The 26,416-nt window shown below is 43.7% G+C and overlaps 1 protein-coding gene and 1 long non-coding RNA gene across 2 annotated transcripts in view; one reads left to right on the plus strand and one right to left on the minus strand.

Moving 5' to 3' along the window:
* The window catches only part of LOC115097996, a 29,887-nt gene extending 15,438 nt beyond the window's left edge, over window positions 1-14,449 (plus strand). The window contains exon 3 of the long non-coding RNA XR_003858385.1: window positions 14,371-14,449. This is a non-coding gene — a long non-coding RNA (uncharacterized LOC115097996). The remainder of the gene's footprint in view (window positions 1-14,370) is intronic.
* A 96-nt stretch (window positions 14,450-14,545) lies between these two features.
* The window catches only part of UAP1L1 (UDP-N-acetylglucosamine pyrophosphorylase 1 like 1), a 65,435-nt gene continuing 53,564 nt past the window's right edge, over window positions 14,546-26,416 (minus strand). Inside the window, 2 exon segments of the mRNA XM_029614230.1 lie at window positions 14,546-15,961; window positions 19,094-19,160. Of these exon segments, the coding sequence (XP_029470090.1) occupies window positions 15,875-15,961; window positions 19,094-19,160 (154 nt within the window). The 3' untranslated portion in view covers window positions 14,546-15,874.

Below are 26,416 nucleotides of genomic sequence, written 5' to 3' on the forward strand. Positions count from 1 at the left end.
AGAAAAGCAGTGTTTTCTTCTTTTCTGTACAACTTTTGGGAGTGCTCCGAAATTAACGCCTGCTCTAGGCAGGAGTTACGGTAATTTCTGAGCGCAAAACGGCATTTTGGATGCATCTTTTATTTTTTGCCTTTCAGTGAGTAACTAATAGCCTTATCAACATGCATTTGCATATAATGATCGGCATTAGTTTTGCCACGCATTGTGGAGGTACTAATCCCCTTCTCTCTCTCGGCTGAGCGCACTGTATTGCATCAGCCCTTATGTGTGTTTTGAAAAGAAGCTGTGACCCAAAGCTTTTTAAAACTTAATCAGGAGCCACAATGGGCCCTTCCTCAACTATGTCCACTTTTTGTTGATAAAAATAAACTAAAAATAGTTCTGTATGAGTATAAATTCTGCTGATTCCATTAAGAAAAGAGTGGGACTCTATATGAATGCACGTTGGGTCTGTTTCCTGCAGAGGTAGCACTAAGTACTTATAAGATATAGGGCTGGGGCCAGTCCTAATAGCACCACACTCTCCAGATGTGGAATCTTGGTCTTGCTTTCCAGCACAATCAAAAAGGACATCTGTACTGTTTAGGCATCCCCCTCTCTACTACACTATCCAGCGCTGGTAATGTTTGCCATAGTAGCAGGAGCTAGTGGGATAAGGAGCCCCACTCCAGCCACCTTTCTCTGCTCCTCCTTCCATACAGTCCATGTCTGGCCAGACCGTGCATGCAGCATTCCAAGGTAAACAGAGGGTCTATATATTCTGCCAGCTTTTCCCTGCCGTGTGGATACTGACCTACTGAGCATAGTATCCACTAGAACAGGGGGGACCAACTCCGGTTCTCGAGAGCCATAAACGGGCCCAGTTTTCAGCATCTGCACAGTGAATATGCATGAGAATTTGCATTCAGTGGAGGCAGTGCATGCAAGTTTCTTGTGCCTATTCATTGTGGGTATCCTGAAAACATGGCCTGTTTGTGACTGTCGGACTAGAGTTGGCCACTCCTGCACTACACAAAGGACAGATCTGGCACTGCATGAAACACCAGGGGATTGCCACTTGTGTGCTGCTGTAGCTCGTTAGTCCAATAGGAAGCTTGCACTTATCAGTTTTTTCACTGTTGAGGCAGCAGCATAAACACAAGAGACGGTTCCTGCAGCTAACCCCAGAGACAAATGGAGAGCTACAGCAGCAAGTTTCTAGCATAGTAAAGAATACAGATAGGTTAGAGTAGTTCTTCCCACACCTGTCCTGGCGACCCCACAGCCAGTCCATTTTTCAGGATGTCCACAATGAACATGCATGAGAAATTTTCATATGCTGTCTTCATAATGTGCAAATTTATCAATCATTGGGGATATCCTGATATCCCAAGGTCCCTACAACAGGTTTGGGCAGACCTGGGCCAGTGGTGGTCCAAAGAAAAGCAATCAACCTGCTGCCTAGTCTACTCTGCACCAAAAGCCGTCTGCGACTTAATGACTTAAATATGTATAAGACCTTAAAAGAGAAAAGCTAAGGTGGATATGATGATAATGCACAAGTGAAATCTTTCTCAATGGAAAGGAAGTTTTATGAACTAGAGATCATGATACGAAACTCCAGGCAAATGGACTCAAGGAAATCAAGAAATATCTTTTTCACGGAAAAGGTGATGAATGCCCTTCCAGAAAGGGAGGTGGAAGCTAAAACATTAAGGATCCTTTACTTACAAAAAAAAAAAAAAAGTGAAGGGATAAGTGAAGCATGACACCTAATGGCACCACCGGCCATTGGGGGAACCAAGGGATAACCTGCACAGAGGCATGGTTACAACTGTAGCAGTACCAATATGATTACAGCAAGCTTCCAGGAAGGCACCGAGGGAACAAGCGTGGAGTGGTGATTATAAACTAAACAGCTGGGGCAAGACTTCATTGGTCTTTTTCTAGCATCATGCGTCTGGGTTTCCACAAAGGAATTGAGGCTGCATGCATGGAGCAGTAGCAACACCAACAGCTGTGGCATGCCTGCCTCGGACTTTCAAGAAAGCACCAGGGTAATCTGCATGCAGTGAGCACAGTTAAAACACAAACTTCAATGAGCCTCGAGAAGGCAGAGTGTTTTGGACAAAGGCTTTGGTCACTGTACCATACTGTACTGTAAATATTAATAGGATGGAAGGGGAGCCGAGTGTTGGATTTAGTAGTGGTCTTGTAAGAATCACCAAGGAAGATAAGGCCTGAAATGGCGCACCAGTGGAAATGGTAATGGCCAGTGCTTGGCACGGATAGGAAGGGCAGTGGCAAAAAAAAAAAAAAAAAGTGGATTGAAAATTCAGATAAAAAGAAATGGGGGTGGGACAGTTGAATTTGCATTCGGTATAGGAAATACTTATCTACCTGAAGTGGAAAAATTGCAGCTAGGCAGATTGTCCATCCAATCTGGTCTTTCTGCAGTCATTTACTGTTACCCTGCTTTGGGTATGATTATTAATTTTAGTAATGTCCCCCTTGGTAATTTCTTTTTGAGCCTACCATCATTGTATGGTGTCCTAGCAAGGCTCCAAAATGTTCAAGTCAGCAAGTTTTTCTAGGCACCAGCTAAAAGAAGCAACAACAAAAAATGTCATGTTTAGGGTTCTATTTACCAAGTAGTGTTAACACGGTGACACGTCTTGAACACCTAGTTTGGCACCTAATGCATATTTCTATGCGACATTAGTAACACTGAAATAGCACGTGCATGTGCACTCACTGTTCCCACGACAGTCCTGCTGCTACCATCTCCACTCCCAGTGCCAACTGTCAGAGGCCATTACTGTTTACAAATGAGGCAACAGAATTGCTATAGAGTCAGTGAGAATATACTTACATGCACCGTTTAACAGTGGGTCCAGATAAGGTTTAGAAATCCAACCCTTCTGGATTGTTGTTAGTTTTCATTGTATATTCCGAAATTAATAAAAATGTTTCAAGTAACAGGCCCAGGGCATAAGGATGGCTGCATCATTCCAGGGCTAGCTCCAGATGTTTGACTGTGTTTTGAGCCCTGCAAATTCAAGACCCTATCAAATAGAATCAAAGCTAAGGCCGCATGTATCCTACCCAAAAAATGCTTCTGGCTTTCTGAAAAATGACTAAATTCTCTTCTTGTGAAATGTTGTCTCCAAGACCTTTATATCTACAGTGACCAAAAGGATGTCCTGAATATCCATCTACCTTCTTCTCAAGCTCACAAATCAAAGGCATCCCTGACAGAGGGGTTCATTGAATCTTTTTACCCTGTTTGGATGCAAGCTGCAGCTAAACCATATTGTGTACATCACTTTGATTTATAAAAAATTTAAGTAAAAAAATTGAAATATTGTACCATATGGCTAACAAATTTTTACAGGCACTACAATCACTATGAAAGTGTGACCTTTAGCGTGCCTTCATACAGTTTTGTTCAAATTCTTTTGCTTTAAAACTACTGTTCTTCTGTGCATCATTTAGTACCCTATACAAAGTTATTTAACATCAAGGTGAATGCCACAGAGCAGTGGCATAGCCAGAAATGAATTTTTGGCTGGGCCCAAGGTTAACATGGGTGGGCACTAAAACTCTGAGCCATGGAATTCATATTTTTCATATATCCTCCTCCAAGCCTAGCTCTCTGTCCCCCCTCCAACTCATTTCCCCTCCCAGCCCCTCTTGCCCCTTCACACTCATCCCCCCCCCTCCTTGAAGCCCATCTCCAGCCTCCTCCTCGCACTCAAGCCCCAGCCCAGCTCTGTCCCCTCACCTCCCAGCTAATCTCTTGCCCCTTCACATTCATTCCCCCCTCCCCCTCCAAGCCCATCTCCAGCCTCCTCCTCACACTCAAGCCCCCTCCCCAGTCCCCAGCACATCTCCGGCCTCTTTCCCTTCCTCCCCCCTCCCCTCATTCTTTTCCCTCTCCTCCATCCAGTTTCAGAAAGGTTACCTCTTTCACTAGTGCCAGCCCTGCTGAATAATAAAGCTTACCTCCTCTCCTGAGAAGTGTGAGGAGCACAAGTAAGACCCACAGAGTGCTGCGTGCCTGCGCCTTACCTGCCTCGGACACCTCACCCTCTGACCTCGGCAACGTGAACGTGCGTCTGGCACGGTGCGCACAGACTCCTCTTGGGCAGTGCAGTCATGGCCGCTCAAAGCCTGAAATTGCTCCATTTGCGAGTTTAGCGGTTTTGCGTTCAGTGCACCACGCTCCTACAGATTGCCGAAGTGCCGCCGATTGCCTGACTCTTGACATGGTCTGTTAGCGCAGTCTTATTAATTTTTTTCTCCCTTGGGTGCTGCTCTCTGTCTATGCTGCCTGCTTTTTATTGGCTGCAGTGTCTTGCACAAAAATTTTGGGTGGGCCTGAATGGAAAATGGGTGGGCCACTGCCCACCCAGGCCCACCCTTAGCTACGCCACTGCCAGAGAGATGAAGTGAATGGCTGACAGACCATTAGGGGTCTGTGGACCCCGTGTTCTAAGCACTGCAGCAAACTGCTCGCATCATCAGGGTAACCTGTCCTCTTCCAACCACCCAAATATTTCACATCTGCAAACCTGGTCCCTTCTCCTAGTTACTTGAGCCCAACAACCTTGGACTTACCAGAATTGCAATAAAAAGCCTTTAACAGTTTTCCATAAAAATACTTTGGAATTTATTAAGTTTCAGTCATAGATAAGGAAAATGTACAAAAGCAAAGAGAAGAAAGTTGTTTAAACTATTCCAGTCAATTCCCTTTTCGTGTTTGAAAACAAAAATTCCTCCCCCAGGCCTAAACAGAAAAACCACATATCCCGAAAAGAAGTCATTGGTGATTTGCATTGCCACAGAGGTCAGAAATGTCCGAGGAGGTAATGCTTACATGGGCTAGGCTTAAAAGGCAATACATACACTTGCTAGTGACCTTCTCCCGTAATCGTTTACATTTGTCTGTTACACATATTCCTCTACCCCTTCTTGTCCCTGTCCCCACCCCTGACAGTGAGTCTTTGGGGAACTTTAATCCAGCAACACTGACAAATTGCTGCTTAGTGGCAGTTCATCTGACCAACATCTCATCATAATCACTTAGCTTTAAAATAACTTCAAAACAAGAGCATAAGAACATTTTTTTCTGACCCTGAATGCATGTTCCAATGATTTATAGAGCACAGAACTAGTAATGCTGATAGCAGCAGCTGTAACCTCATTCCCAATCCCTCAATTAGAATTCTGACCAGAATGTCACATGTACAATTGGTTCTCATGACTAACCATATGGAAAAGGTGCAGAATATATACAATAACTATAAAAAAAAATGGATATCACAAACCAAGTGCAATGAAAAATGTGAGCAAGGTGCAATAAACTCCTAGCCCTCCATGAACAAATCCAATCTCTGGAGGCTAGAGTGGCAGACCTGGAGGAGCTAAGGGAGACAGAAGTATATAGAAGAGAACTTCAAGGTAGCCCCTGTGCTGCCTTGGAGAAGAAAGATCACCTGGAAGGAGAGCATTACCTTGGTGAGGCTGGAAGCAGTCCTGAAGCTAGGACCTGCCATCAAGGTGATGTAATATCTTCTTGCACCAAGGATATGTTTGCAGGGGCACGTGCCCAGGAGGGGTTAAGGTCAGCTATGGTAGTTGGTGATTTGATTATTAGGAATGTAAATAGCTGGGTGCCTGGTGGTTGTAAGGATTGCTTGGTAATGTGCCTGCCTGGTGTGAAGGTGGCAGACTTCATGCCTAAAGATAGGATTTTACATAGTGCTGGGAAGAAGCTGGCTATCTCGGTACATGTGGGTACTAATGATGCAGGAAAGTTCAGGAGGGAGGCTCTGGAGCCAAATTTAGGATTTTCGGTAGAAAGCTGAACTCCAGAACCTCCAGGGTAGCATCCTCAGAAATGTTCCCCATTACACATGCAAGACCCCAGAAGCAGGCAGTGCTCCAAAGTCTCATTGCATGGATGAGACAATTATGCAGGGAAGGTGGTTTTAGGTTTGTTAGGAATTGGGCATCATTTTGGGGAAAGGGGTCCTTTTCCAAAAGGATGGGCTCCAACTTAACCAGAGTGGAACTAGGCTACTCTCACTAACCTTTAAAAAGGAGACAGCGCAGCTTTGAAACTAGGTGATGGAAGAAAGCACACGGTTGCTGAGAAGCACATGGTTCAGAATAATGTATCTTTGAAGGATACTAACAAAACAGGAAAGTTAGGGCATCCCAGTAGAGAGGTTGCAATAAATACTAAAGTGGCCCAGGTTCCTTAAAGTAAACAGCAGACAGAGCAGAAAGATTTCATATTACCCTTGTGAACTGATGTGCAGGTGGTTAATACAAACAAAAAACATACTGTACTTTGAAATGTCTGAACATAAATGCTAGAAGTTTAAAAAAATAAAAGATGGGAGAGTTAAGAGTAAATAGCACTGAATGAAGAGGTAGATATAACTGGCATCTCAGAGACCTGGTGAAAGGAGGATAACCAATGGGACACTGTGATACCAGGGTACAAATTATATCAAAATGATAGGATGGATCAAATTGGTGGAGGGTGGCACTATATGTTAGAGAGAGCACTGAGTCAAATAGGATAAAAGTTCTGCAGGAAACTAAATGCAATGTTGAATCTTTATGGATAGAAATTCCAGGTGAAAAAGGAATAAAATAGTAGTGAGGGTGTATTGCTGTCCACCTGGCCAGAATGAACAGACAGACAGACAATGAAATGCTAAAAGAAATTAGGGAAGTTAACAAAATCAGCAGCACAGTAATAATGGGTAATTTCAATTACCCCAGTACAGACTGTGTGAATGTCACATTAGGACATACTAGATGGAATTAAGGACTGCTTCATGGAGCAGCTGGTGCAAGAACATACTAGAACCAATAAGAAGGGAAACTATTTTAGACCTAGTCCTTAGTGGAACACAGGATTTTATGCGAGAGGTAAGTGTTCAAGCCACTGGGCAACAGTGATCACAACAGGATCAAATATGATTTAATTGGAAGGAGGACACTATAATCTACTCAGACAACGTTTAACTTTCAGAGGGGTGACTGATAAAATGAGGGAAATGGTTATGAAAAAAAAAATGAAAGGAGCAGCTGCAAAGGTTAAAATTTACATCTGGCATGGACTGTTTAAAAAGACCATCTTGGAAGCCAAGGCCAGATGTATTCCATGTATTAGAAAAGGTGGAAGGAAGGCTAACAGAGTAAAAGGTGAGGCGAGAGAGATTAAAATAGCTAAAAACATCTTTCAAAAAATGGAAAGGGGATCTGAATGAAGAAAAACACAAAACAGCATAATCACTGGCAAGTCAGATGCAAAGCATTGATATGGAAGGCAAAGATAATTTGAAAAGAAGCTTGCCATGGAAGCAAAAACTCCTAATAAAAAAACTTTGTTACATTCAAAGCAAAAGCCTATGAGGGAGTCAATTGGACCATTAGAAGATTAAGTGGTAAAGGGGTCACTTACACAAAGCCATAGCAGACAGACTAAATTAATTCTTTGCTTCAGTCTTCACTGACGAAGATCTAAGAGAGTCACCCAAAGGTGATGATTCAGAGGAACTGAAGATATAATAGGGCAAATTGACCAACTAAAGAATAGCAAATCACCTGGACCAGATGGTATACATCGCACAATACTGAAGAACTGAACAATGAAACTGCGGACCTGCTATTGGAAATTTGTAAACTATCATTAAAATAGTCTATGGTACCAGAAGACTGGAGGATTGCCAATGTAACATCACTTTTTAAAAAGGGATCCAGGAAACTACAGTCCAGTGAGTCTGATGTCTGTGCCAGGTAAAATGGTAGAAATTATCATAAAGAACAAAGTTACTGATCAGTTTAATGGAACAGAGCTAACATGGATTTAGCCAAGGGAAGTCTTGCCTCACCAATCTGCTACTTTTTTTTCTGAGGGTGTAAAACGTGGATAAAGGTAAGCCAGTTGATATAGTGTATCTGGATTTCCAGAAAGCATTTGACAGTCTCTCATGAGAGTCTTCTTGGCAAATTAAAAAAAATCATAGGATAGAGGGCAGTGTCCTATTTTGGGTTGGGAACTGATTAAAAGATAGAAAATAGGGCTAAAAGGTAAATTTTCTCACTGGAGAAAGGTGAATAGTGGAGTGCCCCAGAGATCTGTTCTGGCACTACTGCTTTTTAATATATTCATAAATGACCTGGAAATTGTAACGAGTGAGGTTATCAAATTTGTTAAAACCTAAGAGAATTGAGAGAAATTGTAATAGAACCTTATTAAACCGGTAGAATGGGAATACAAATGGCAAATTAAATTTAATGTGGACAAGTGCAAAGCAATGCTCTTAAGGAAGAGTAACCCAAATAATAGCTACACAATGCAAGGTTCCACTTTAGAAGTCAACATTCAGGAAAAGGATCTAGGCATCACTGTTGACAATACATTGAAATCTTCTGCTCAGTGTGCAGCAGCAACCAGAAAGCAAATTGAATGCTAGGGATTATTAGGAAAGGAATGGAGAGTAAAACAGAGAAAATCATAATGCCTATGTATCACTCCACAATGCGACCTCATCTTGAGTACTGTGTGCAGTTCTGGTCACAGCATCTCAAAAAAGCAAGCAGAATTAGAAAAGGTACAGAAAAGGCTGATCAATATAATAAAGGGGATGGAAATTCCTGTGAGGAAAGGCTAAAGAGGTTAGGACTCTTCAGCTTGGAGAAGAGTTGGTTGAGGGGAGATATGATGGAAATCTATAAAATAATGAGTGGAATGGAACAAGTAAACATGAATCGGTTGTTTACTCTTTCAAAAAGTACAGACAGGGGACACACAATGAAGTTACGAAGTTGTATATTTAAAACTAATAAGAGAAAATATTTTTTTATTCACCAAATAATTAAGCTTCGGAATTCATTGCCAGAGAATGTGGTGAAAGTTGTTAGTGTAGCTGCATTTAAAAAAAAAAAAAAGTTTGGACAAGTTCCTGGAGGAAAAGTCCATAAACCATTAAAATGAACATGTGAAAATCCAAAGCTTATCCCTGGGATAATCAGCCTGGAATCTAATCGAGCTTTTGGGATCCTGTCAAGTACTTTTTGGAAATAGGATACTGGGCTTGATGGACCTTTGGTCTGACCCAGTGTGGCATGCTCTTAAGTGTTAATTACAGCTCAAACTAAGGTCCCTACTGTCACACCAATATACATGCTTCTATAAGCTCAGCAAAGGCTAATCCAGTTCCCTATTTATTCAAGATTGTTCATTTTTGCAACTACAACCAAAAACCTTTGTATACAGACTCTGAACAGGTGAAGTGTTACATCACACATTTCTTTACAGCACTGCCTTTATGCAATGTTGTCTAAACATAGCCAAAGTGGTTCATTTTCCTCCACATTTTGCCAATTAAAGCAACCATGCTGCCAGTAAAAATTACTTTCCTACTTGTCAGGGGCCCCTGATCACCAACCCGAAGTTGCTTCAAACCTAGTCAGGTGGTGGTGGTCTGGGGGCTCACAGGCCATTTTCCTGACTTTAGGCCCATCAGACAATGGTGGCCTCCTGGGCAGATTTACAGACCAATTATATCATGAGTCCGCTGTAGGAAACAGCCTGGACAGAACACACTGAGCAAGCAGAGGGCCACCAGAGGTAAACAAAAACTCCCAGGATGGAGAACCACTGGCCAAGGATGTAAAACAGCAGCATTAACAATAGTTTATTGAGAACTACAACATAAAAGATCCTTCTCTCTATTTCTAATAACCAAATCTACACAGGTGTTTAAGTAGTTTTTGGAAAGCACATTCTCCTTTGCCATTCCCATAAAGAAATGATGTAATCTTCACTGGAATCCACCTTAGTAAAAACTACAACGCCCTTGCTTGTGTAGGCATAACACAAAAATCAAACTGTATATATATGATGTACAGTCCTTACAAGAATTCAAAACAACATCATATTTAACAAAACTACATATAGCTGATACCGTGTAGTCTTAAGGAAGCAGAGAAACCTCATACAAAAATGGCGGGCTTTATCAATGATAGCCCAAAATGCCACATATGTACTTGTGCAGTCACAAAATAAATTACCGACTGTCACTATCGTATAATCATCGGTTTCTCCGCTAGAGAGTTTAAAGAACCATATTTTTTGGAATTTTAAATTTTAGTCTTTTTCAGTTCTCCAACTTAAAGGCAGTATGAATGCACTTATCGTAGCAGGAGTTGTGCAGCGGATACATCAGGCTGGCCCGACACGGCTCGCGGTTCTGTCAGCTTCATCAGGGGCCACCAAGTGCGGATACATCGGGCCAGCCTGATGTATCCGCTGCACAACTCCTGCTACGATAAGTGCATTCATACTGCCTTTAAGTTGGAGAACTGAAAAAGACTAAAATTTAAAATTCCAAAAAATATGGTTCTTTAAACTCTCTAGCGGAGAAACCCATGATTATACGACTGTGACAGTCGGTAATTTATTTTGTGACTGCACAACTACATATGTGGCATTTTGGGCTACCATTGATAAAGCCCGCCATTTTTGTATGAGGTTTCTCTGCTTCTTTAATTAAGACTACACGGTATCAGCTATATGTAGTTTTGTTAAATATGATGTTGTTTTGAATTCTTGTGTAGGCATAAAGCAAAGTGCTAACTTATCAGTATACAAATACATACTTTATCGAAAACTCAAAAAAGGTAGATAGGGAAGAGGAGAGACAAGAACCTGGAAGTTGATATTTTGAGGTTCCTAAGTAGTTAAAAAGCAAATTAGTGTGTTGTGGCATCATGGGATTGTGTTGTCATACTTGCACAATTTAACAGTATCCCAGCTATAAAAGAGAAAAACCTCCGCGCCCCTCCCCCCCACCCCTTTCAAATCCCAATGACTGGTCTATTCCTCCCATGCAATTACAGAACTATTATTATGAAAAGGATGCACAGATCCACCCCCACTAAATCCCTGCGAACCACATAGGAATAAAATGCTGCACAGTCAATGCAGAGAAACTGGCATCATCAGTTCGCCAACCATTTGTTACAATGTTACATCAGAGGCATTAAGAAAAAAAAAAAAGCCGTTGTGGAAAGCAGGAATCCTTCTGAACCTTTACACTGGAGTAAATTTTTTTCCCATTTTATCTGGTCAAAATTTGAGAGATATGTGACTTTTCCATTTGTTTGGGGTTGGAGGGAAGAGGAAAAGGTGTTTAAAATATTAGGAGGCCAATTTTCAAAGGGTTTAAGTGTTCTAAACATCAAAATCACAGAACACATAGAAAGACATGGTTTAATGGAACAAAGTCAGCATGGCTTTACCCAAGGCAAGTCTTGCCTCACAAATCTGCTTCACTTTTTTGAAGGAATTAATAAATATGTGGATAAAGGTGAACCGGTAGATGTAGTATACTTGGATTTTCAGAAGGCGTTTGACAAAGTTCCTCATGAGAGGCTTCTAGGAAAAGTAAAAAGTCATGGGATAGGTGACGATGTCCTTTCGTGGATTGCAAACTGGCTAAAAGACAAGAAACAGAGAGTAGGATTAAATGGACAATTTTCTCAGTGGAAGGCAGTGGGCAGTGGAGTGCCTCAGGTATCTGTATTGGGACCATTACTTTTCAATATATTTATAAATGATCTGGAAAGAAATACGACGAGTGAGATAATCAAATTTGCAGATGACACAAAATTGTTCAGAGTAGTTAAATCACAAGCAGATTGTGATAAATTGCAGGAAGACCTTGTGAGACTGGAAAATTGGGCATCCAAATGGCAGATGAAATTTAATGTGGATAAGTGCAAGGTGATGCATATAGGGAAAAATAACTCATGCTATAATTACACAATGTTTGGTTCCATATTAGGTGCTACAACCCAAGAAAGAGATCTAGGTGTCATAGTGGATAACACATTGAAATCGTCGGTTCAGTGTATTGCGGCAGTCAAAAAAGCAAACAGAATGTTGGGAATTATTAGAAAGGGAATGGTTAATAAAACGGAAAATGTCATAATGCCTCTATATCGCTCCATGGTGAGACCGCACCTTGAATACTGTGTACAATTCTGGTTGCCGCATCTCAAAAAAGATATAGTTTATTTATTTATTTATTTAAAGAATTTATATACCGGGGTTCCTGTATAGTATACATATCACCCCGGTTTACAAGGAACCATAACTATCGCTAAGGAAACGATCATTTAGCGGTTTACATTGAACATTTAGCGGTTTACATTGAACATAGTTAATTTGAGAAAACATAATGAAACATAAACATAAATAAACATAAATGAACATAAATAGTTAATTTGAGAGAAGTATATAAAATGGTTAACCAGTTAATAACTAAAAAGCAGGTTAATAAGTAAATAAGTAAGTAAATAACATTGAACTTGGTAGAATCTGGTAACAGGATAAAATATAGTTGCGATGGAGAAGGTACAGAGAAGGGCAACAAAAATGATAAAGGGGTTGGAACAACTCCCCTATGAGGAAAGACTAAAGAGGTTAGGACTTTTCAGCTTGGAGAAGAGACGGCTGAGGGGGGATATGATAGAGATGTTTAAAATCATGAGAGGTCTAGAACGGGTTGATGTGAATCGGTTATTTACTCTTTCGGATAGTAGAAAGACTAGGGGGCACTCCATGAAGTTAGCATGGGGCACATTTAAAACTAATCGGAGAAAGTTCTTTTTTTACTCAACGCACAATTAAACTCTGGAATTTGTTGCCTGAGGATGTGTTTAGTGCAGTTAGTATAGCGGTGTTTAAAAAAGGATTGGATAAGTTCTTGGAGGAGAAGTCCATTACCTGCTATTAAGTTCACTTAGAGAATAGCCACTGCTATTAGCAATGGTAACATGGAATAGACTTAGTTTTTGGGTACTTGCCAGGTTCTTATGGCCTGGATTGGCCACTGTTTGAAACAGGATGCTGGGCTTGATGGACCCTTGGTCTGACCCAGTATGGCATTTTCTTATGTTCTTAAGTTCATAATTTTTGGAGTTAGTCTCCTAAATTGGCCCTTTAGTAAATTTACTAGGGCTTGTGTGCCTAAATTTAGGCTCCTAGTTTCATTTGGACCCTAAATTTAGAGGCCAAAGTTAGGGCAGAGAAAAGGTCACCTTAGCACTGATTTTCAGAACCAGGCACCTAATTTAGGAGCTTAAATCGAGGAAAATAAATAGCAGGCCTAAATAGCAGGCCTAAATTTAAGCTCCTGTATTTATGTGAATTTTCAGCTGAAAACTTACGTACCTAACATACCCCTTGATTCATCAAAATGCGTTAACGCATTGATAATGCCCATGTTAAGAAAAAGGAGAGAGAGCGAGAGCAAACAACTATCTACAAGGTTCTCATAGTAATAAAGTATTTATCTCTCTATAGGAGGGCCATCTAATAGGTTGAGGTGAGGTGTTGGTGGTGGTTTAGGGTTTAGAAGCCAGTTTTGCATGTAAAGTGAGATGTATGAACAGCACAGTACACCTTGGTGAAGATTTGACATCATTTGGAGTGAGGAAAATCTCAAAGATGATATTTCTACTATGTTCTCTCACCCTAGCTTGGTGAACTCTATTAACAGGGTACCATCAAACTAGGGTGAGAAAACATAGTACGAAATTTCATCTTTGTGAGTCTTTCCTCACGCCAAATGATGTCAAATCTTCACTGTGTACTGTGCTGTTTCTATGTCTCACTCTACATGTGAAACTGGCCCCTAAAACCTAAACCACCACCAGCACCTCACCTCAACCTATTAGATGGCCCTCCTATAAAGATATAAATAGTTGCACATTGTGAGGCCCTCCCCAGAGGCTTGCTCTCTTTCTCTGCCCCCCCTCCCCCTCTCAAGCCCAAGTCCAGAAATAGCCAAAATGCAAATTTTTAAATTTATCACGAATTGCGTTACGGCCATTTCAGGCATCACACACAGCCTAACGCCAGGAAAAAAGGTGTAGTTATTTCCAGCTTTAAAACAGTGTGATAGTGCCCCTCATTTTACTAGATCCCGCCCAAACTCCTCCCTGATTCCACCCCTCCAAAAAATTTGTATTCGCGCTGTGCATTAACGCATGCGTTATGGCGTTAACGCCATAACACATTTTGATGAATGACCCTATTACAGGCCTAAATTTAGGAGCTCAGATTTTCTGAATATCTGCCTCAAACATGGACAAGCATGCTACAGTATAATTCAGAGTTTCATTATATATTAAAAAACAAATATTGATTATATTTTTCTTTAAAAAAAACAGAACAAAATGGTGTTTTGAATCTGATTGTTACCTGACCTCTTGCTCTCTGTTCGGAAAGAAGCAGCACAAGACAAAATATCACTGTACTCTGAGGCTCCTGATGATTTCACTTACTTTAAATTACAGCTGGACAGAGTCTCAAAGGCGGCCGTGCAGATGCAAGTCTCATGCACCACATAATTATTTCCTGTGGACGCTTAGTGGTCAGCATGGGGTCTCGTTTCTCCCTCCATGACTTAAGCAGCTCACAGCCACGAGAGCAACCTGATCCCAAACAGGTAACGGACAAGACCCAGTCATATTCAAAACACCTTTTTAAATGAACAATTATAAAACAAGGGTATCACAGTTCTAAAAGCTGGATTCTCTGCACAACATAAGAACGATTCAAAATGATACTGATGAACTTTTGAGTCCACATTTGTCCCTTCTTCAGGCCATCCAATGACCTATTTCATCTTGAGAGCTCAGGTACAACGTCATTTCTGGATCATTCTTATATTGACTCAAAAGGGACTCCACCTACAAAGACTAGAGTTTTCTCCAAGATCAATATTGGTTATTGTGCCTGTACAGTACAGACCTTAAATGTTGGATTGCTGTTCGGGTGCCAAAGAGCTACAATAATTAGTCAAACTACCAACATAATACAGGTATTGGGCATCAATCTCTTACTATTACATAATACAACTACAGCTTTTTCAGTGATAAGTTGGTACATGTCACAGCTTCAAACTATTGCTATATTTTAAAACCGTACAAAAAAAATCTCTGCTTTGCAATTGGCTCCCAAGGTTCCTACTTGTACCAGCATACAGCAAGCATGGCGGCACAGGTTAGATCTAAATCCTGTAAAACTGCATTAAAAATAGTTTTATAATCTCAATCTCAAGAGGTATATTGTAATGGGTTACTGATGCTCATTACCTGGTTGAAGGCACAACGTAAAATGCACCTGAGGTTTGCCAGTACTCAGCCACATACAAGGTCCATCCTTAGAGCTTAATTTACTCAACTTTCACTTTCAGGTGTTCAATTGAACAGTAAAATGAAGAGGGAGAAGCAGAGGGTGGATTCATAATGTGCTATCCACTTTGAAGTAATCTATCATGTTCTCCAGTTGGGCAAGAAACAATTGGCATTTACTCCAAAAAGCATGACTCTTCCTCCTTTAGCATGAACCGCTAAGCTCTTTCAGACCCAGCAGAGAGGATCTCCTCGCTTTGATTGCCATAAGCTATAACAAACTCTTACATTTTATTGAACGATCTAGTTGAGTGTCTGCCGTGCTACTATGTATTTAAGCAATTAGGTTTGAAGCAGCTTAGAAGTTAAATCAAAATAAAATAAAATGTTGGTTCACAGTTCAGTGGAGTATCGGGGGAGGCAAATATACCTTTATAAACTAAACTAGACTACAACAGTAGAGGTATAGAAGTTTACACCCAAACGTATCCAGGTGGTCTTGGTTTTCTGTAAACACAATTTCTACTAAAATTTGGCATCGTTCTGAAATGCATAAGAGTCCTGCAGTACAAACTTTTGCTTTATAACATGATCGATACTTTGCTGATTAGTAACCAATGCTTCTGGCATGGTAAGCGCGTGTCCGGGGCGAGCTTGTACGAGTTCATGCCTTCCCCAGCTCTTTGGCTTTGTCTTCATCCAATATGAACAAGGAAGGAAATTCTTTGCCCTTCAGGTACAATTCCAGGCCCTAGAAACAAAATGAGGGAAATTCAGTATTGTAAAGCACTTTATTTCTCTTAATGTACTGCCTTTCTACAATAATCAAACAAACTAGATCGAAACGGTATTAAGGAGCACCTGACTTTTCTATACGGAGGCTAATTAGCAAATTTATTACGCCTCTGCACTGCTTTACGTGTTCCAGTAAACTTTTTAACTATTTTTTTTACACTATCCCTTAGTACTGATGCCTGCACATAATGCTTTGCCCTTTTTACACTCAATTGGAACAATGTTGAAATAATCCATAAATTTGCAAAGTACACAAATATTATCGCTCTCACTTTGTCACTATTTTGACAAGAGAAACCACTTGGCAGATTTCTTTCTGAAAATGAGCCAGCATAAAGTACAGGCGCAGGCGGGGAGGTGGGGGAAGGAGGAGGAGGAGGGAGATAGCAGAGGCAATTTGGAAAATCCAATGTATGCATGCAGTTTTCCTCCACAGACCCAATACCGCCCCTGGAATGCCAGAGAGAGGAGAGCAATTTTCAGACAGACCTAATTACTTGGGTAAATGGCTTTGAAAATTGCCCTTAGCAATGGGGGAAGGACCCAGGTCTTTCAGGGTTCCTTCTGTAGTCCCTGTCTTCCCCAAATTTAAGAAGAAGGATGCCCATTCCCGCACTAAAACACTGCTAGAGCATCAAGAAGAGAAAGTACAACACACAAGGAGGGTAATAGCCGAAAGCTTCTGAAGCATTGCTTTTCATTAGGCTCGATGGCAAATTCTGGGCCTGATCATTTAGATATGAATCCGTTTCACCTTTTCCTTCTTTACAATTACTAATGGGGACAATTTTCAGACTGTCCACATCAGAACAAAGTACATGGCTCCTTTTTATCCACAGGTATTGTACCAGTTCTCATAGGGAAGCATCATGCACCCCCCTTCTCCCTGAAACCCAAACACTTGCACCTGATTTTTATGCAGTTAATTTTTTCATGGAAAATGTGTTTGAAAACATGATCAACTGCGTAATTTCCTTCTCCTTCCCACCCCGGAGCACCTCCTGGTAATGCAGCTAAAGCTAAGCACATCACGTTGCACTATTGGCACTTTTAGCTGCGTTGAGGGAGGACAGTTTTCAGATTAATGCGGGTTAAAAAAAAAAAAAAAAAAAGAGCTCTACCTGCATAAAAGGCTTTGAAAATTGCCCTCTAGAAGCATTATTTTATATGGCACTTATGAGAACTCTTGTCATTGTTTGTTCGCTGTCCGGACAGCCAAGTCATCTGGGCCATGTCTGTTTCCTCTATGGCAGTCTCTCCATGCCCTCCTGTCATAGTGCAGGAACTTGGCTAGCAAAGTGGCGCTGCATGGCCCAGGGGAATAGCCGCAGCCTTCCAGAGCCTTTCCCTTCTATGCCACTGGTTTACACCCCAGCTGAAGCTGCCTGGGTGAAATGAGATAGTGGCGTCAGTCCAGCTCCAAGGGCCATAGCAGAAGCAGTCACGTCACGGTTCCTGTCAGATTTGTAAGAATCTGCGACTTCTGCTGCACACCTCGTCGCTGACTTGGGACAAGGACATGATGAGAGACTATAATCAAACATCTATTCAACAATTTAGCTAGCAGTTAAATTGAACAGTTTGAAAACCTCTGTTATTCCGATATTCATTTAATATTAGGAAAATATGGTATTTAAAATGTGTGAAAATTCTCCCACTTATACCACAATCTTAGGAGTTGGAGTGGCTTCCTTTGATGATGGTGTACATCACCAACTTGAGTTATTATGACTCTTACATTCTGTGTGTATCAAGACCTTGTAGGAATTGAAGAAGTTCCAACATATTAACCACAAACAATTACCCATGTTAGATTTTCACCAGAGTGCTGTAAATTTATTGGAAGGACTAACATTCTGGCATCGAATTTCCCTGTCCTGAAACTTCTTTGGTGTGCTGGTATGCTTCATTAACCTACAAAAGTTGCAGATCTTATTCTCCCCCCATAAAAGGGAAACTTAAAACAAAAAAAAAGCAACACGAAACTGAGATTGCTACACTATAAATTAGGGAATGTGTCAGTGGTATCGTGATTCACTGGCCCTCTATACTTCCTATCCCCGAGTAGATTGCGCTATATCTCAAAATCTGCATCCTGAATGGAAAGCTGTATTTGGACTTTCTGGATTTCTTTTTTAATGCAATAAAAAACAAAATCTTAAATAAGACTTCCAAGTAAGATCAATGAGAAGCTATCCAAATATCTGGCAAGTTAATAAATATTCTGAGGATCCACAGGACTGGCTTTAAGTAGATGCAGAATCTGTTTATCTCACATCTAACCACCTAGTAATGAAGAGCAATATCCCACCTGCAGCAGATGGAAATGCATGGAGGACCATCACCATTCAGAGGATACAGTGTGACTACAGGGAATTACCAATATTACAAAACCCAGATCAGATTAAGCCTTGCACTTAGCTCAGTACAACTGCTTGTCCAGTTGTACGTCATCCTAGAGTTTTTTTTGGTTGCTTGAATTAAGTCACACTTTTTCAAGTTCCAATTGTCCTACTGCCTAAATTTTTGCTGCCGATTCTCATATCCATTCACTGAAGTCATATTTCGCGCCACTGATGAAACATAAGCCTTTACTTTACTGGACCAATGTGAAAATTATCTAAGAATGTTGAACTTTCAAGACCATATGTTCACTCCTTCAGATCTGATAAAATCCTGCCTGTGGAAGGGAGAGAGAAAGGGGGGTTTCCCCTTGTCCCCCCAAACTGCTGCTTCCCACCCAGCCTCTACACCTGGCACAGTGATAATTTTCAAAAAACTCTCATGGACTGCAAGATCAACAAAACCACCCTGAAAAGTTTTGAAAATGCTTGCAGCAGGGCTGGTGTTTGTAGAGAGCAGCAAGGCAGCTGGGAGGTCTTCATTATGCTACCATAAGGCCCTGGTGCTGTGCGTTGCTAAACCCCGCTTTACTATATAATCAAATGATGCTCTTCTGATCAACACAATACAATTTTTCTTGGTTTTGAGCATTTTAGAAGCAAGGACATCATGATGGCTACTTACAAAGATAGGAAACAGAAGCACAACATTCTACTTTTATGCTACAATCTGCATATAGTCTCACCTCTCCAAAATACGACACCAATGGGGAAATCTCACAAATAGCTGGAGGATCTTCTGTCTCAGATAACCTGTACGACAGGGGTGAAAAAAAAAAAAAATAAGAATACACATAGATTAATCCCATGTGCTTAAGGAAAGGCCCTTAAATTCAGATCTCTAGAGCAAGAACACATTATTAAAGGCCTTGATATTTTATTCATATGCACCATTAAGAACAATTTGTGCAATATTATGAACCTGAAATATGAAAAAACAAGTTGATCATAACATGTATTTAAGCTCAGTTTTCCAGTTAGCTTCATTAACACTCGTATGTGTACAGATGTAAAGAAATAAGTTTTACCCCAAGGATTGATGGACCATTAAGTAAATCCATTTAAGTGGCATAGTTCAGCATACCTGATGAAGTGCAATTGATCAAAAGGATGTAGGCAGAATGGAGGCCGACCAAAGGACTATCAAAATGGCGCTGGGTCGAGAACAAGGAAATAAAAATGTAAAGCCTAGAGGAAGGGGCGTGATGGGAAATATACACGACAAGGACCAATATCTCAAAAGAAGGGGCGTGGGATAAACACTGTGGATCCATAAAGTCAAGAGGCCGCCAATGAAGAGTGGGTGACTCGCCAGAATGATGGCTACTGCCTGGAGACAATACCCTTAGTCAATAAACATACACATGGTTACTGTGACTCCAACATCACTCTAAGATTCAACAGCATGAGGAAATGTGGAAAAAAGGATTTGCACTCACAATGACGGGAGTAGCTGGCTTGTTACGGCGGTTACTACCCCAAACCAAATATCCAGATTACTACCTCCACCTTCCTCTATTCCTGATGCCTTTCAACTAGCTTGATCACTCCATTCTTATACTTCACTTTCAATGCATATCCAGCATAGTTCTCTGCTTCAACAGCAGGGGAAAAGAAAAACTGTTACTTCACACATCCAGCAGAGCTCTCTGCTTAAACGGCAGGGGAGAAGAAAAAAGGGTTCGCACTCACAAAGCGGGGAGTAGCTGGCTTGTTACGGCGGTTACTACCCCAAACCAAATGTACCTGATACTTCACTCTCGACGCATATCCAGCATGGCTCTCTACTTCAACGGCATCGGAGAAAGACTGATACATCACGAATTTCCAGCATAGCTCTCTGCTTCAACGGCAGGGGAAAAGAAAAACTGATACTTCACGCATATCCAGCATAACTTCAACGGCAGGGGAGAAGAAAAAGGATTCACACTCACAAAGCGGGGAGTAGCTGGCTTGTCACGGCGGTTACTACCCCAAACCAAATGTGCCTGATACTTCACTTTCGATGCATATCCAGCATAGCTCTCTGCTTCAACAGCAGGGGAGAAGATAAACAACCAATAAGGGCTGTATAACATAATCTGGGTAAAAACAAATAAGCATGGGTGTAGCTTGCTTATTGCGGCGGTTACTACTCCTACTACCTCTAACTAATCAAGCTAGATATTTCACTTGGATGCAGCTCCTCCACCGCTCTCTACATTAATGGCGGGGGTGGAAGGGAATTAGAACCAAGAGCTAAGAGAAACAGATAAGTATGGGAGAAGAAATGTGTGAAGCTTGCTGGGCAGACTGGATGGGCCATTTGGTCTTCTTCTGCCGTCATTTCTATGTTTCTATGTTTCTATGTAAAATGCGTAAGAAGTAAACCTTTTTCAAAGGAAAAAGAATGCTCTATAGCAAGAGGCCACAGTATGAGAAGCTAAGAGGGCAGATTCAGGAGCAACTCTGGAAAATATTTCTTCACAGAAAGGATGGTGGATGTATGGAACAGTCTCCCAGTGGAGGTGAGGGGGAAACAAACAAAAAAAAGAGAAACAGAATTCAGGACAAGGTAGACACAAGGGATCTCTAGTTAAGATAGAAAGGAGACGTCAGATCACCTGGTGTCTATGACATTGCACTAGAAGTGAAACTGAGCAGATTAGAAAGGTCTTACTATCTTTAACTGCTGTCAGTCTCAGTTTCTATGTCACAGGATATCCCAAGCAATATGAGATGGCTATTTTGTGGCCTCAAGCAGGCTTGTGTTTTCACTCCTGTTTGCCAGTGCTCAGGTGTTCATGTTGGTGCCATCACAACTGCCACTAGCTGGCACTTTCATGGATAGGTTGGGTAAAATGAGAAACAGGAACCAAATTTTCCTCTCATTTCTACAGAGAGTGCCCAAATGTGGATCTGGCATACTATGAACTCCAAACACTCATGAGGTTTATGGTGGAAAATGCCAAAATAAGTAATATAAATAGAAAAACTAAAATGTTCATTTGTGTAATTGGGTTAGGCAATTGGTTAAATACATAATCAAGTTTTCAAATGATAACAGGGAAAATAAACAGCACTACAGACATCTTACAGATCTAGGCCTGTGGCAGACCTCTGTCTGAGAAGCAAAGCTGCTACCTTGGAGGCTGCTGATTCTACTCCCAGCTAGGGACACATTTCCTCCTCTCCACAGATGATCCCACAAAGCAAATTAAGATCCCTTCCTGGTTGATAGCTGGAAGGAAAACCTCCCCTAACGCTTCAAGGGTCCAAATGCATCACCTTTCCGGTGTACTGTGAGCTTATGCAACTTCTTACCTGCTAATTTTCATTCCTGTAGTACCAAGGATCAGTCCAGACGGTGGCTTATGTCCCCCGTCCAGCAGATGGAGTCAGACAAGGCTTCGGAGGGTGCTATCATATAAACCAGTGCACCCTCTGTAATAGCTCAGTACAGAGAATATCAAAGCCAAAATAAACAATTACTAAGAATGGATCAAGTATCTGAAACATAACAGATCATAAACTAAGGCAACTGGTGCCAGAACTGTAACTTGCAGAAAGAACCGTGGAAAACAGTCTCATAGCTGAGATTAACAAACAGGTACCAGAGTGAGAAGAGTAGATCGAGCAGGGAAAGGATCCCCTAAACCCAGTAATCAATGAGGCGGGCGTCTGGACTGATCCTTGGTACTACAGGAACGAAAATTAGCAGGTAAGAAGTAATTTTCTTTTCCCTGTACGTACCAGGATCAGTCCAGACGGTGGGATGTACCAAAGCTACCCTACACTGGGTGGGCTCTTGCAAGCCCTGCTCGAATGACCTGGTCGCCAAAGTGTCCGGAGGTTGACGACGGCAGGTGTAGCCGGTAATGACATGAAAAGTGTGAAGAGACTTCCAAGTCGCTGCCCGGAAAATCTCTTGTGATGAGACGGACTGTACTTCGGCCCAGGATGTAGTCTGCGACCGGAGAGAATGGGCTTTGACGCTCAGTGGAGGGGTCCGCCCCGCACCGATGTACACTGTGACTATGGCTTCCTTGAGCCAACGCGCGATCGTCATCTTCGAGGCCTGGGAAACCCTTCCTTGGCCCTGACCACAGGATGAACAGGTGGCCAGAAACTCTGTCGTCGTTAGTGAGCTCCAGGTAGCGAATTAGAGTACGTCGAACATCAAGAAAGCGAAGAGGACCTGGTTCCTCCACTGAGAAAGACGGGAGCTCAACCATCTGGTTCAGGTGGAAGGACGAAACGACCTTGGGTAGAAAGGACGGCACTGTGCGTAAGGACACCCCCGGTGTCTGTGAAACGTAGGTAAGGTTCCCGGCAGGAAAGAGCTTGAAGTTCCGAGATGCGGCGTGCAGAACTGATGGCCACCAGGAAGACAGTCTTGAGCGTGATATCTTTGATGGTGGCCTTGCGCTGGGGTTTGAAGGGAGGCCCAGCCATGGTCTTAAGAACCAAATTGAGGCTCGAAGAAGGGCACGGGTCCCTGACCGGGGGCCGAAAATGCTTCGCCCCCTTGAGAAAACAGGCGATATCCGGCTGCACCAGGAGAGGATGATCTGCGTACTGAATGAGCGAGCCCAGGGCGGCAACCTGAACTCGTAAAGAGTTGTAGGCAAGGCCTTTATCCAATCCGTCTTGAAGGAACGCAAGGATCCGAGGAACCGTGACTCTCGAGATATGCGTATTATGCGCTGTGCACCAAGCCTCGAAAACCTTCCAGACCCTCACGTAGGCGGCAGAGGTCGAAGTCTTCTGGGCCTTGAGGAAGAGTAGAGACTACCGCATCAGGGTACCCTTTGCACCGGAGGCAGCACCGTTCAAAAGCCAGGCCGCAAGACAGAAGCATTCTGCCTGCTCGAAAAATACTGGTCCCTGATGGAGCAATCGAGGAAGATGGCTCAAGCGAAGTGTGCTATTAAGTGTGCTATTAAGTTCACTTAGAGAATAGCCACTGCCATTAGCAATAGTTACATGGAATAGACTTAGTTTTTGGGTACTTGCCAGGTTCTTGTGGCCTGGATTGGCCACTGTTGGAAACAGGATGCTGGGCTTGATGGACCCTTGGTCTGACCCAGTATGGCATTTTCTTATGTTCTTATGTTCTTATGAAGTGGGCCGTCCACTGCCAGATGGAGCAGATCCGCGAACCAAGGCGGCGTGCCCATTCGGGAGCTATCAGGATAACGGGCCCCCGATGGCGCTCTATTCTCCGAATGACCTTGCCCACTAGGGGCCATGCTGGAAAAACGTAGAGCAGAAGGTTGTCTGGCCAGGGGAGCACTAGGGCATCTACTCCTTCTGTACCGCGCTCCCGCCTGCGACTGAAGAACCAAGGTGCCTTGGAGTTGAGAGAGGTCACCATTAGGTCTAGGCAAGGAGGTCCTCAGCGATGAATGAGAAGTTGCATTGCTTCATCGGAGAGAGACCACTCTCCGGGGTCCAGTTGCTGACAACTCAGGTAGTCCGCCTGAATTTTGTGTACGCCTGCAATGTGCAAAGCAGCCAGGCGCGCTACATGCTTCTCCGCCCATGACATCAGACGGACCGTCTCAAGTGACACGTGCCGGCTCTTCGTTCCTCCCTGGTGGTTGATATACGCTACTGTGGTTGCGTTGTCTGATAAGATCCTCACTGCTCAATTCTGCACCAGGGGTAGAAAGTGGATGAGGGCCAGGCGCACTGCTCTTGTTTCCAGCTAGTTGATCGTACAGGTTGCTTGCGTCTTCGTCCACTGTCCCTGCGCTGAGCTCCAGTTGCAAACTGCCCCCCAGCCGGAGACGGTGGTGACCACCACCCAATCCGGAATCTCAAGAGAAGTGCCTTGGGCCAAATGCTGTGGATCCAGCCACCAACCCAAGCTGTCTTTGGCAGGCTGGGGAAGAGGGAGCACTAACTGGTAGTCTTGCGAGACTGGTTTCCAGCGGGATAGCAAAGCCGCTTGCAAGGGATGGAGGTGCGCAAAAGTCCATGGAACGAGGTCTATCGTAGAGACCATGGATCCCAAGAGCTGTAGATAGTCCCAGGACGTGGGCACTGGCAACACAGTAAAGCGCTGTATCTGTCCTCGGAGGGATTGGCTTTGTCCGGGCGGAGGAAAACCTTGCCCTGAAGAGTGTCGAAGCGTGCTCCCAAGAAGTCCAAGTACTGCGAAGGAATGAGGGAGCTCTTGGCGAAGTTCACCACCCAGCCGAGGGACTGAAGGAGGCTGATGACCCTGGAGACCACCGCCTGTCCCTGGGAAAAAGACTTCGCTCGAATGAGCCAGTCGTCCAGGTAGGGGTGAACTAAGATCCCCTCCCATCTCAGGGCAGCTGCCACCACCACCATGATCTTCGTGAACGTCTTCGGGGCGGTCACCAGTCCAAAGGGGAGTGCCTGGAACTGGAAGTGCTGATTTAGGATCTTGAAAATGGGGATGTGGAGATAGGCCTCTGTCAGATCGAGAGAGGCCAGGAATTCTCCCCGATGCACTGCCGCAATCACAGAACGCAGAGTCTCTATGCGGAAGTGGGGGACCCGCAGGAATTTGTTGACCTTGAGATCCAAGATTGGGTGAAAGGACCCATCCTTCTTGGGTACGACGAAGTAAATTGAATAGTGACCCGAGCCCACCTCTCCAAAGGGGACAGGGGCGATGGCTCTGAGACTCAGGGGTCTGTCCAGGGTCTGTTGTACCGCCAGTCTCTTGAGGTTCGAGCCGCATGGGGAGAAGAGAAACCTGTCCCTTGGAAGGCAGGCAAACTCCAATGGGTAGCCGTTCCTTAAGATGTCTAGGAACCACTGGTCCGAGGTGATGTGGGCCCACTCCTCATAAAAGAGAGAAATTCATCCTCCGATCCGTGGGGTGGAGGAGTGGGGAGGCGCGGCATCATTGGGTGGGCTTGGATGAGGCCCCCTGACTAGTCCCCTCCCGAGTGGGCCTGCGACCACGAAAGGAACGGGGCCAGGACTGGGATCTAGAAGATTGTGTCCGGGGTCCTGACTGTTTGTAACTACGGTAGCGACGCTGCGTCCAGGATCGGGTTCAGGAGGGAGTGAACGACCTGAAGTTCTGCTGTCTGTACTCTGGCAGCCGGTGGACCGAATTCTCACCCAGAGACTTGATGATCTGGTCGAGATCCTCCCCAAATAGGAACTTGCCCTTAAAGGGGAGCGAGCCCAAGCTGGACTTGGAAGAAGTATCCGCCGACCAGTTACGAAGCCATAATAGGCGCCTCGCTGACACCACCGAGACCATAGATCTCGCCAAGACACGGAAGAGTTCATACAAGGCGTCCACTCCAGTTGATCCGCTTGGCGCGCTTCCTCAGGAGGTAGGACTTGTGAGGTGAGGAGCTGTTGGACCCAGCGGAGTCCCACCCTCTGTGCCAGGGAGCTGCAGATGGCCGCGCGAATTCCCAGAGCTGAGACCTCAAAAACTCGTTTGAGGTAGACCTCCAACTTCCTATCCTGGAGGTTCCGCAGGGCCGTGCCACCTGTCACCGGTATAGTTGTCCTCTTGGTGACCGCCGAGACCGCAGAGTCCACCTTCGGGACCTTGAGAGCAACTCCAGGAAGTCCTCCGGAAGGGGATAAAGCTTCTCCATGGCTTGTCCAACTTTAAGAGAGGTCTCGGGAGTATCCCATTCCCTGGCCAGAAGCTGAAGAAAGGTGGGATGGGTGGGAAAGGCCCGAGACAAAGGGCGCAAGCCGGCCAGGAGAGGGTCCCCCTTCCTGACAGAAGTAGCCACGACAGGCGCCGAAGGCCCCGGTGGGTTGGGCGGAAGATCAAGGTCCAGCTCCGGAAGGATCTGAGGGATAAGGTCCTCGAGCTCGTCCCTCCTAAAGATGCGGAGGACCCGCGGGTCTTCGCCATCTAGCTGTGCCTCCGAGAAGGGGGTCATCCTGGGTGCAAAGTGGACCCTGGGGTCCCCATGGGAGGCCCCCGCCACCCCCCCCGCGGGGTCCTGGGTCCCCTGTGGAATATACGCTAAGCGTGGGGTTTTGGCGGGAGGTGGTTCCGAAATAGGCGCCCT

The sequence above is a fragment of the Rhinatrema bivittatum genome, chromosome 8 (genome assembly GCF_901001135.1).
Source record: "Rhinatrema bivittatum chromosome 8, aRhiBiv1.1, whole genome shotgun sequence".
In the NCBI taxonomy this organism is placed as follows: Eukaryota; Metazoa; Chordata; class Amphibia; order Gymnophiona; family Rhinatrematidae; genus Rhinatrema; species Rhinatrema bivittatum.